Below are 12812 nucleotides of genomic sequence, written 5' to 3'. Positions count from 1 at the left end.
TTCAACTTGTTGTAAAATCTCTTAAACTCAACAAAATCTCTTAATTTTTTTTAGAATGAATCTAGAACTGTCAGCTCTCAAATGACATAACAATAACATAGATGCAAATGACTCCAGAACTTCCAAAAATGAACTAGTGCCATCTGTCACAAATATGTATCATTACTTTTCTGACAACCCAATAGATAACATTTACCCTTCATAAAAGTTCATACCCCTCTTTCTGTCAGACTGCTAGATTGAAGATTGAATAAAATAATCTGTATTTGAGTTGGGTCTAAGTCTTCCAGAGATATTGCTAGATTCTTCACAGCACTGATTTCAAATATCATAGAAGGTAGATCAGGACTTTTTTCCAGCAGGGCTTGGGGTCTGAGCACCAGCAAGTCTCTGAGAACTTTCTTATGTTTTATATCCACACCACTGGCTTTCTGAATTATGGGAGGTCTCTTCTGTTTTACAGACTAAGAGTGAGATTTTGGGGAATCTCTTTACTCTTCAGTACTTTGGCTCTCTGTACCTTGGGAGATTTCTCTCTGCCTTCAGACTTCAAAGGGTCATTGTAGTACACTTGGTGAAAGCCAAGAATACCTCAGAGGAATTTCTCTTAATTCTTGTACTCTTAACATCACCCTCATGGCTACTGCCTTGCATTCTGGGAAGGCCTTCTATACCTCAGTGACTGGGATTCTTCTCAACTCTCCTTTCTTTTCCCTAGCCTTTGGCTGAATAAGCCTATGAACTGGGTGAAGGCCTGTGGGAAAGAGTTGGTAGATGGGTACAGCCTCTGTGGCATAGGCTTATCAAATACAGGATCTTTGGGACTCTAACCTTCCATTTCAGCCCCAATGTAGCCATTAAAAGTTCACTAAAATTTAGACTGCTTTCTCCTTAACCTCATCTCTGGTGGATTACTTCTCCTGCTGCTCTCCTAAGAGATGAATGTAATTAGGTTGTCTTCTCCTTGAAAAAGCATGTCACTTTCTGGAATTTAGTTCATTTATATTTCTTTGCTCTCTGATTTTTTTTTTTAATTGCTAGTAAGGGAACAGAAGTCTCTGGCAGCCTTCAATATCCTAGCCAGATTTACTTGTTTTTTCATCTTTTTATGCTAGATTTTCTCCTTGAAATAAGATTATAAATTCCCTTAGGAAAAGAAGCCTGTTGTATATTTCTCTGAATCCTTCAAAGCACCTAGTAATGCTGTCTTATACACAGAAGTTCCTCAGTAAATGTATATTAAAGGTTATATGAATGGAATAATAGAAGATCCCAAAGAGTGTTAATTTAAAATTTGCAGAAATGCAGCACATTCTCTTAAGAGAGAAAATATTCCTAGTCTTTTCCCCTACTTTCCTAAATAAATCCACATGACATGCCCTTTCTGGTGAATATTTAATGATGTTCCTCACTATGTCACTATTCTTAGAATTGATAACGTCTTTTCCTGTTTTCTTCTTGGGAAATCTACCATGAGAGTTTCCAGAAATTCATTGTTTAATTTCATTTTTATAGTTGTAGCATTATACATCTCTGTTGCTATGCCTCTTTCATACACATACACAAACACACACACACACACACAGTTTCTATTTACACAACAGTATATTTTCAATAACTTTTTCTTCAATAGTGCATTAGTCCTTTAACCAAAACACCTCTTATCTGACCTTCTTAACCCTGCACCCATTACCTCCCATCTTGATTTTTTTATTTCTTACATTGGTGTTTTATTCAGCAGATGTATCTGTGTGTATACAACAGGCAAAGTATTGTAGACATGTTGTTCTTGCGATTCCCTAAAGCCAAACTTTACTCAGAAGACTGAAGTAGACATAATAATCAGGTTTTGCAGTATTTCTCAGCTTCTGAATTATTGTGGTGAGGGTGAGTGGAGCACATTTTTAGAATCTCCTGCATACAGGTTATAATGGGAAAAATCATTTCTATCTTATAATTGGTTCTATTTATTTTTAGTTGGCTATTTAGCTCATCTTGAAGATCTGACCAACATGAACAGGAAGCAATTAGACTTCAAAAGGCAGAGACACTGCTCTAAGCCATCTCAGAGCAGTTAAGATCTGCTGAGCAAACAGAAGGGGACACCTACTTTTCATTTCCAAAATTGTTCAACTTTTATAGAGGGAACAAACTTCCGTACTTGGAAGAGTAGCTTCCTGCAAAAAGGAGAGCAGATGTCTCCCTAATGGCCACGTGGTGGAAGGAAAGCTATTCTGAATATCTTATGGCACCATGGTGTCTGGCCTGCTGACTGGAGGCAGTTTCACACCTCAGCCGGAGTTCTGAACCTGTCAGACAGCAAGTTGGATACACAATTTCCCTCAGCAGGAAAAGTTGGCTATTTAGTAAACCTGACCACTTGTTGAAATGCTTGAACAAAAAAGCAGGAATTATAAACGAGCTGGCTTCCAAGATGGATTGAACCCTACAAAGTAAATGAGGAGATGTGCTCAACTCTCACTATCCTAAGTCATGGACAAAGAAGCCTGCAGTGAATCATGTGAAAACCCTGAGCTCCAAAGCCTCTTCTGAAATTTGAGAGAAACTGGAACAATAATATTCTGACTACTATGGTTATTATTTAGTAACATATGCAAGAAAAGAGAAGAGTTGAGAGAAATAATCCATTTTAATTATGGTAACATAGCCAGGAATCACTTGAGCAGACTAATAAACAGAATCCTACTTTTTTTGTGTGAGATGGTTGGTATTAAGCAAACTACTCGGTTGCTCTCTACCTGGATGGGCTCTCCAGTAACAGGATTCATCACTTCTTTTGCAGAAATTCTCATCCCCAAGGCAAAATTAGCCACTCTTTGAGCATGGCTTCCAACAGGCACTGGTACACCCCCTACCACCATATAAGCATCTCCTATTGTTTCCACCTGTAAGGGAAAAAATGCTATTCAGAGGGTTTCCTCGATGCACTAAGCATATCACTAGATATTTTTGTCATTTTCCACATACTGATGGAAGGACCGTAATAAAGCTTGTAATGATTTGTTAGAGGAATGAGGAGTATGAGGAAGGAGGTGGGGGTGGGGGTGGGGGGAAATGACTCAGAAAACCACCAAGAGAGAGCCAAAAGGCCTTTCTGCTTTTGGTGGAAACAAATCCCAGAGAAGATGAAGCTTCTGGGATAGGCGTATGATGCTATATACTAGATATGCATTATTTGTATTAGATTTGCTGCTTAATTTAAGGAGTAGGAGAACGACTCTCTGGCAAAAGTATGTTCTCCAAGGCACCTCAGTATTGGGTATTATCAAGGATTCCTAAAAAACTAACATTCCTGAAATACCTCCAGTGTCCTTTTAGCTCTTCCTTCTCACCCTGTTCCCATCCACACTAAACTGCAGACTGGTGAAGAGAAAGGCCTACACCTGAGTACCTGCCTGCAAGAGTGCACTGTGACACACGCCCCGCCGCACACAAACACTTACTTTGTAGACCTCATGGACACTGGTTAATCTGTCAAACCTGGAGTACATGGAATTCAGCATATTCACTATTTTGATAGGTTCACAGGCAGCACAGATGTTAGTAAATGTCACCACATCGCTAAAAAGGATTGTGCAGGTTTTAAATTCTCCTGCAACAAACACCCTGTGTTAGTGATAGCCAAGAATTTAGAATAATAATTCTATGAATTCTGAATTCACGAGCCCCTTGGGAACCAAACCTGCTTGTGCCTTGTGGGAAAGGAGCCAGACACCATTCACCATTCACCCAGCTGACATTTATTGAGTGCCTGCTATGAGCTGGTCACCGTGCTGGGAAAATCACACAGCACGAAGCAAACACGGACCTGCTCTTAAGGAGTACCCAGTCTAGAGAAGGAGATGGAAGAGTAAACAAATACCCAGTAAGATGTGCCAAGTGCTGTGTAATGACAGAAATGGGTTGGGTGGGCACTCGCTTGCAGGTGGGTTGAACTGCAGAAGACCCAGAATCAGGGCTGGTAGAGATCGGTCACCATGAAGTACAGTGGGAAGCTACCATGTTCCCAACATGTTCTCAAGTCATCTGGCTACTTTCACTCTTGCTGATTCCATACAGCAGCCAGATGATCTGTGTAAGTCAGATCTCCAATTCTTCTGCCTCAAATCTTCCACAATTTCCATCACACTTAGACTAAAACACAAAATCCTTACCATGGCCTATAAGGGGCCCTGCTGTGTGCCCACCACCTCTCTGACCTCATGTCTCCATGCCGTTCCTCTGGCTGGCTCTAGTTCAGCCACACTGGCCTCCTTCCGGATTCTCCAGCAGAGCAAGTGGCCCATGCTTGGGCCCTTGCACCTGCTGTTTCCTCTGCCTGATGCACTCGTTCTCAAATATTCAAGGGGCCCTGTCTCTCTCATCTCAAATGGAACCACCTCAGTGAGAACTTTTCTGACTACCTTATCTAAAATAACACTCCCTAGATCTCTGTCCTCTTAGCCTGAGTGCTGCCCTCCTTTCCATAAGACTCATGTGGCATGATATTTTATGTGAGTTGGTTTATTTCTCCCCCATCAGAACATAAACTCCATGAGATGGAGACTGTTTTGATCTCTGCTGTATCCCCAGCTCCTAGAGCAGGACCTGGCACATAGTAGATGCTCAATAAATATTTATTCAATGACTAAATGGAGAGCTCTTTGAACAGGGCTGGTCACCTTCTATATTATTTATACTTCTGGTAATAATCCCCCATTCATGTTACTTTCTCTTCCCTTTGGCTTCTGGCCTACATTCTCTCTTCATATTTTTCCTACTTTTTTCATCTCCTTGTTTTACATATTTCCTTGGCTTTTTTCCCTTCTTAAATAACAGGTGTCCCCTAATGTTCAATACTCAACACTTTTCATCTCACTTCATGCCTCCTAGATGACCTCATCCATCATTCATAGTCTGTGATTAACCACCACCCACACTGTGATAGCTCCCAGATCTATAGCTCTGTCCAGAACTTCCTATTGAGTTCTCCCTACAGTTCCTAACTACCTGTTGCTCATGTTCTATGGAGTGTCCCACAGATATTTCAAATTCAAGCTCTAAAACTGACCTGACTTTCCTGCCCTCAAGACTCTTCTTTCTGGTTCTGTCTTAGGATAAAGCATCACATCTTTATCTACTAGAAACCTCACACTCATCACTGACTCCTGTCTCTCACTTTTCCCATCTTCTCAGTTATGAAGTCCTACCGATTTCTACTCATGCTGCCTTAATTCAGGCCTTTACCACCACTTAACTGCATGTTGATGGGCTTTCAGTATGCCTGCCTCACATGTGTTCACTATACTGCAGTCAAAATCATATTTACAAAGTTAATCATGTCGGTTCCATTATTAAAAAAAACAAAAACAAACACAAACAAAAAAAGACTTCCATGCATTCCCACATCTAAAATATAAGACGATTTCCTTTTCCATGGTAATCCAGAGTCATCACAATATCACCTGAGTCTCATAAGGCACCACTTTGCCATAAACCCCCATGTTCTAAGGATAATACCTGGCAGTATTTATTTTTACATTATCTGGCATTTGCTCTTGCTATCCCATTCTCTTGAAATGCCTTGTCCTTCCTTTCTTTTTTTCTCTCTGATATTCAGCCTCATGGCCCAACACAAGTACCACACACTTTATGTAGCTCTTTACAACCCCACCCTGCCTCCGTCTCTTTTTTTTTTTCTGGCATCTATTTATTATTCATTTCTATCATCTATGTTTCTATAGCACCTCATATCATGGGAAGAGTATGAATGTTTGTGTTAGGTGGACTTATTTTTGGTTTACAGCTCTTTCACTCAAAAGCTGAGGTACATGTAAGTTTTCTCAGTTCTACAATATGGATAAATAACATATCCCTCATAGAAATGTTCAGAAAATTAAATGAAATAGCATATGTAAAATGTCTAACACAGATCCTGGCACAGTAATTGCTCCTTAATGCATATTAACTTCCTTTCCTTTGGCCAATTGCATGACCACCCTCATTAATTTATTCTGTGTATATCTCTCAAACCGACAAAACTGTGAACTCCTTTGGGTCCCCAGGGCCTGGGATAGCACCCTGGCATGGAGTACATTCATCTTGCTTGTCTAGTGGATGAACACATGCCCATTACAAATGGAAAGTGGGTTCAAAGTAAACATGGCATCTTTCATTCCAGAAATAGCTTACTCTCCCAGAATGGTCTTTAGAGGCATCCCATAATTTAATGTGTAGGTGTATCCACTTCCAGTCACAGTAGAGAATCCTTTTTCATGGTCACTGAGCAAAGAGGCCAGTCTTAGGATATAGCTTTAAATCCTTAGAGAATGTTATACAGTGAAACCTTAGATTGCAAGTAATGTTGTTTGCGAGTGTTCCGCAAGATGAGCAAACATTTCTAATACATTTTAACGTGGTAAACAAGCAATATCTTGCAATATGAGTAGTTTATTTCTGGAACAAATTATGCTCACAAATCAAGGTATTACTATATATGTTAGTATAGTTGGCAGGCTTTTTTTTTTTTTCTTAGCTGAGCCATCCTGCCACCTGTTGGCAGCTGAGCGGCTGCTCAGCTCGGGCCAGGACTTGAACCGCTGTTGCTCAGAGCTCAAACTCTTGAGCGAGCTCTTAAACAACTGAGCCACTTGGCCTGCCCGGCAGGCATTTTTATTTAATCTCTATTTCACCCCTGTGTTATTTTTATTATTCTCAATGTAGAGGAGAAAACAGAATACACAGCTTAAGTAATTAACTCAAGGTCATGCTGCTCAAAAGCGCTGAATCCAGAATTCAAACCCAGGTCTGTTTGGTTTCAGATTTTGTGCCCCTAACCACTAAGGCACACTGCCTCCTGCTCAGAGGTCCCTGGGAAGGGAAGGAAATGCCTTACCTGCAGCCACCTTTTTGCCTTCCTTCAGCTGGTTGGCCACATGCTCAGGCAGCATGGCATAAAGCAAGGTCTCTGTCTTCTTCTTTTCTACGGCCAAGTGCTTGGAAAGAACCCGCAGCTCCTCCTTCTTCCTCTCCAGCTGGGTGGACAGCTCCATCTCAGCCAGTCGCTGCTGGTTCAGCAGGATGAGATCCCTGGTGGTGTCGTGGGGGGCGAGGTCTGAAAGATGCATCTGAAGCTCCTCCAGCTCTTGCAGGCTGCGGAGCTTGGGGGAGCACAGGTATATCATGCAGCGCATAGACTCCATCCAGATCATCTGGCCTTTCCATCATGGAGAGAAATGTGACAAGACAGCATGTCACCAACAGGAGAGGATGTGGCTCACCATAGAGTGTGCCTGTCTATCCACTGCGCAGTCTCGCTCCTTCCCTTTTAGCCAAGTTTTGTGAGAGTTATCTATGCTTTCTGCCTCCGCATGCTCATCTCCCCCTCTCTCCATGGCCTCCAAACACCCAGCCAATCTGCCGTCTGGTGGAGCAGGCCCTCCTCCATGATATCTCGCTTCCAGGGACTTCCCTAACACTGCTTTCTCCCTGAAAGTTCTCCTACTTCTTTCAATTACATAGTCTTTTAGGTTTTTGTTGTTGTTTTTGTTCATTCCTTAAATATTGGTGTTCCCCAGCATTCTGTCTTGGTAGTCTTCTTTTGGCATCCCACAACTGCATCCTACACCATGCTGACAATGGATCTAAATTTCCAGAGGACATCTTACTTCCTGTACTCAAGATGCACAGTTCTTTAAAAATAGATATGCTTATTATTTTATTATAAAAGTAATACACACTCATTCCAGAAAAGAAACAAAGGGAAAACAAATAATAAAAATGACTCATAATTACACCATGTAGTTATTACTGTTAACTTTTGTATTCCCAAAAAGACGGGGTTATCTGGCATCTACTTTTTGTACTCTGAATTTTTACTTAAAATATATAATAGATATTTTTTTATATATTATTAAATGTAGATATGCATCATATTTTTGCTGGCTACATTTGTTATACTATATTTTATTTAAGCAACAAGCTAAAATTGATTATAGTACATCTAGTTTATCATTCTATAAAAAAACATTGCAATGAACAAGTTTGGAGGAACTCATTGTGTATAATCACGGCTATTGTGGTAAAGGATACATTCTTAAAAATGGAATTACTTAGACAAAGAATATGCTCATTTTTAAGGCTTTTGATACATATTGTCAAATTGCCCTCTAGAAAGATTGTGTCAATTTACACTCCCATCAAGTGATTTTTAAAATTACCAATTAGGTATTTGTACATGAATATCTGCAGCTGAACTCACCTTCTATGCCCTCTGCCAATCTTTTCTTTCTTTATTAATTCTTCTATAACATATGTGCTTAGTCCCTACTGTGAGCCAGGCACGTGATATTAGACATTAAGGATATAGCAGGACTGAAATTGATAAAAGTCCTTGCTCTCAAGGAGTTTACATTATGTCTTTTCTGTTAATCACACCTTTATCACCCAGTTACCCAAGCAAGAAAGCTAATACTTTTCCTAAATATTTTTCAACTCCTACATCTGGTCACCAATTTCTGCCTCAATCATCTCACGCATCTGTTTCCTTGATCACCACCCCAATGCCACTGCTTGGATGCATTCAGCACTTTAAAGCTTCTCACCTGTTCTCCAATGGCATCCTCCACCTGACCTCCAAGGTTCCATTTTCTCTACTCTTTGGTCTACCTTTCACATGCCTCTGGAGTGACCATGCTAAATCTTAAATCTAGTCATAGTAGACACTTAAAATGTTTCCAACTGCACAACAGAGCTTAAGTCTTCATCTTGCCAGCTTCATTTCCTATCACTCCAGTCTACAACTCAATTGGGGTTCCCAGAACACATCGTTTTTTTCTTAGCTGTCTCTTAAGCTTTGGCTATGTTTATACCTAGAACACCTAATCACCAGTCTAATAAAGACAGTTCAAAATGTGTGTCCTCTCACACCATATGCAAAAACTAACTCAAAATAGATCAAAGACTTAAATGTAAGACATAAAACTATAAAATTCTTAGAAGAAAACGCAAGAGAAATGCTGCATGACATTGGATTTGGCAATGATTTCTTGGATGTGATACCAAAAGCACAGGCAATAAAAGGAAAAATAGTTAAGTTGGATTACATCAAAATTTAAAACTTCTGTGCATCAAAGGATACAACAACAGTGAAAAGGCAATCCATGACAAGGACAAAAATACTTGCAAATCATATTTCTGATAAGGGTGAATGTCCAGAATATTTAGTGAACTCCTACAACTCAACAACAACAACAAAAAACTGATTAAAAAATAGGCAAAGGAATTGAATAAATATTTCTCTAAAGAATATATACAAAAGGCCAGTAAGCACATGAAAAATGCTCAATATCACTATTCATTAGGGAAATGAAAATCAAAACCATAATGAGATATCAGTTAAAACCCATTAGAATAGCAATTATCAAACAAACAAGCAAACAAACAAACAAACAAACAAACAAACAAAAAACCAGAAGATAACAAGTGTTCATGAGGATGTAGAGAAATTGGGATCCTTGTGAACTCTTCTTGATAGGAATGTAAAATGGTGCAGCAGTCTTGGAAAACAGTATGGCAATTCCTCAATAAATTAAAGATAGAACTACCATAAGATCCAGAATTCCACTTTTGTTTTAAAGTCAATTTTGTCTGGTGCAAGCATTGCTACTTCAGCTTTCTGTTTCTATTTGCATGGAATATCTTTTTCCATCTCTTCACTTTCAGTCTGTATGTCTTTTGATTTGAAGTGAGTCTCTTGTAGGCATCATATAGATGGGTCATGTTTTTTAATCCATTCAGCCGCCCTATTCTTTGTTTGGAGCACTTAATCAATTTACATTTAAAATAATTATTGACAAGTATGTACTTATTGTCATTTAAAAAATGTTTTGGGGTTGTTTTTATAGTTCTCCTCTGTTTCTTTCTTCTCTTGAGCTCTTGTGGATTTTTGGTTTTCTTTAGTGTTTTTCATTTTATTTCCTTTCTCTTTATTATTTGTTTACCTTTTGTAGGCTTTTTTTTGTGGTTACCTTGAGGTTTACATATATTATTCTTTATCTAAAGCAGTTTATTTTAAGCTGATAGTCGTTTAAGTTTGAATATATCCTGTAAGGACTATATGCTTTATATTATTGTTGTGATTCATTATATTTTGAGTTGAGTTTGATATAGTTTTCTTTTAACCCTCATTGTAGCTTTTTAAACATCTGATTTGCTGTATTTATTGAATATTTGGCTTTACCTGTGAGATTTTTCCCTTTCTCATATTTTCATATTTTTTGTTTTGGCCTTTTGTTTTCTACTTAAAGAAGACCTTTTAACATTTCTTGTAAAGCTAGTTTAATGATAATGAAGTCCTTTAATTTTTTGCTTGTCTCAGAAACTCTATCTCTTTTTCAGTTCTGAATAACAACCTTGCTGGGTAAATTATTTTAGGTGTAGGCTCCACTCTTTCAGCATTTTTAAAGATGACCTGTCACTCCCCTCTGAACTGTAAAGTTGCTGATGAAAAATCAGCTGATAGCTGTATAAGGTTTCCTTTGTATGTAATTCATTTTTCTCTTGTTTTTTCCAAGATTGTCTCTTTAACTTTTGCAATGTTAACTACATTATGTCTTACTGTGAGTCTCTTTAGGTTCATCTGTGCTTCCTGGACCTGGGTGTCTGTTTCCTTTTCCACATTAGGAAAGCTTGCAGCCATTATTTCTTAAAATAAAGTTTCTGTTCTTTTCTCTCTTCTCCTCCTTCTGGGACTCCAATAATGCGAATGCCTGAATGTTTGATGTTCTGAGTGATTGATTTCCAGTAGTCTGTCTTCCAGGCCATTGACCCATTCTTCTGTGTTAGCTACTCTATTGTTAATTCCTTTTAATGTGTTTTTCATTTCAGTTATTGTATTCTTCATGTCTGTTTGGTTCTTTCTTATAGTTTCTAAATCTTTGTTGAAGTTCTCTCTAAGTTCTTCTATTCCACTCTCAAGTTTAGTAAACAATCTTATGGCCATTTCTTTGAATTCTTTATTAAGCAAATTACATATTTCCATTTCCTTAGGGTTTTCTTTTTTTATTTTTCCTGGGGATTTTTCTTGTTCCTTCATGGAAGAGATATTCTTCTGCCTTTTCATTTGGTTTGAATTTCTGTGCTTATTTATATGAATTAGACAAAATAGCTGTATCTCCTAGTCTTGGAAAAGTGGCCTTATGTAGAAGCGAGCTCTGTGTGGACTGTGTGAAACATGGTTTTGACAGACTGGTAGGAACCAAGCAGGTGCTTAAGGTACACAGGGCACTGGCCCACCAAGCCAGAGCAGCTCCAGGTGGGGAGGCCAGGTGTGTGTCATAATGCCCTGTTGAACCTCTTGCTCTCTTTGTGCAGGGCCAAAATGGGCTCAGGTGATGTGTCTGGGAACACATTGCAGCAACCATGCAGGCAGGCCAGAGAACCTGGAAAGAGCCCCTATCCACCCTATGGAAGTGGGGGTAGGAGGCCCTAAACAATGGTGCTCACCTCTCCTCCAGCCCTAGAGAGTTTCCCAAACTCCCAGAGGGCTCCCTCAGCTTCCCAACCTTCTCTAGTTAGCCTCTTTCTTTTATTTGTTGTCAGAAGCTGTTCATTCAGTGCTTGGTTGTGTCACAGAAGCAACTGCTATCTCTATACATATATATTTGATTTTGCTCATGGGATAGGGTGAGTTCATTGCCCTCCTACCTCTGCCATCTTACCCATTTTTGGATATATACTAAAAAGCATTGCAGTTAGGAATTTCAAGAGATACTTATACACTATAAATCACAATAGTAAAAAAATGGAAGCACTCAAAAATGCTTAAAGTGATAAATTTTATGTTATGTAAATTTTACCACAATTGAAACAAAAATGTGTGCCCTACTAACAAGGAGGTCAACTGATCATGTTGTTATACAAAACAGACATTAAATTAGTTCTGATAGTACCACGTGCATTCTGTAAATCTTGGTAACAGAGACCAGAATTTTAGAATTTTATATATATTAATTATATTATATTTATTATATTATATTATATTATTATATTATATATTATATTATACAACTAGAGTCCATTTATGTCTAAACCATAAATAGTTGAGGGAATAAAATATATTGTTTACATATCAAGCAAATGGAAATGTCAGAAAAACAATTTCTGAATGCAGCCCCTGTCCCACTTTTTATCCAATGTTTTGAAGAAATTGAAAGGCCCTGCTTCTTTGCTTTCTAGCCAATCTCCCAAACAGCAGAGAACAAAGGGAAAGGAGTGACTTATTACCTCGGAGTTTGAGCGTGGGTTGATGTTTCCATGCTCCAGGCATCCTTTCTCTCCGTGTCTTCAAGACAAATTGACTGTTGATAAATTTGCAGATGCTGAAAATGTTGAAGGTAACTTGGGGATGAATGATGGAGAAATACTCATCTAATTGAATATTCTGGTTTTGGAGTCCTGGGACATACTTCTGAATATTCACTCCAGCTTGCTTGACCCTGAGCTATACACAGAGGGCAGATGTAAGACTGGAGAATGGAAAGGAACCCGCACCATAAAAAGCAACCTGCGCCATAAACGTTCCCTTAGAAATATCATTCTGGCCATGCTTTGTGACTCATTAGGGGAAAGGGGTCAGTAATGAAATAAACACCAGAGAAGTAATAAACATTATTTTAAAAATCAAATCTGCAGCTAATCTCTAAAAGAGAAAAGAATAGTACTGGAGTGCTCAAAAGCATATCTCTGACTAACAAGAAACAGAAATTAAAGCTCTCACTTGTGCTAATAGTGCTTCCCTAGCTCTATGAGAT

At 38.8% G+C, this 12812-nt stretch overlaps 1 protein-coding gene across 1 annotated transcript in view; it reads right to left on the bottom strand.

Annotated features, from left to right (window-relative positions):
• The window catches only part of LOC109387114 (guanylate cyclase soluble subunit beta-2-like), a 78312-nt gene that overhangs the window by 24172 nt on the left and 41328 nt on the right, over positions 1 to 12812 (bottom strand). The window contains exons 5-8 of the mRNA XM_019650829.1: positions 12286 to 12502; positions 6896 to 7216; positions 3465 to 3613; positions 2760 to 2906 (exon numbers count right to left, since the gene is read on the bottom strand). Coding sequence (XP_019506374.1) covers positions 2760 to 2906; positions 3465 to 3613; positions 6896 to 7216; positions 12286 to 12502 — 834 coding nt within the window. The remainder of the gene's footprint in view (positions 1 to 2759; positions 2907 to 3464; positions 3614 to 6895; positions 7217 to 12285; positions 12503 to 12812) is intronic.

Source organism: Hipposideros armiger, unplaced genomic scaffold (assembly GCF_001890085.2).
Source record: "Hipposideros armiger isolate ML-2016 unplaced genomic scaffold, ASM189008v1 scaffold_148, whole genome shotgun sequence".
NCBI classification, from domain to species: domain Eukaryota; kingdom Metazoa; phylum Chordata; class Mammalia; order Chiroptera; family Hipposideridae; genus Hipposideros; species Hipposideros armiger.
Note: the sequence above shows the minus strand (reverse complement) of the source record. Positions and strands in the feature narration are given on the sequence as shown.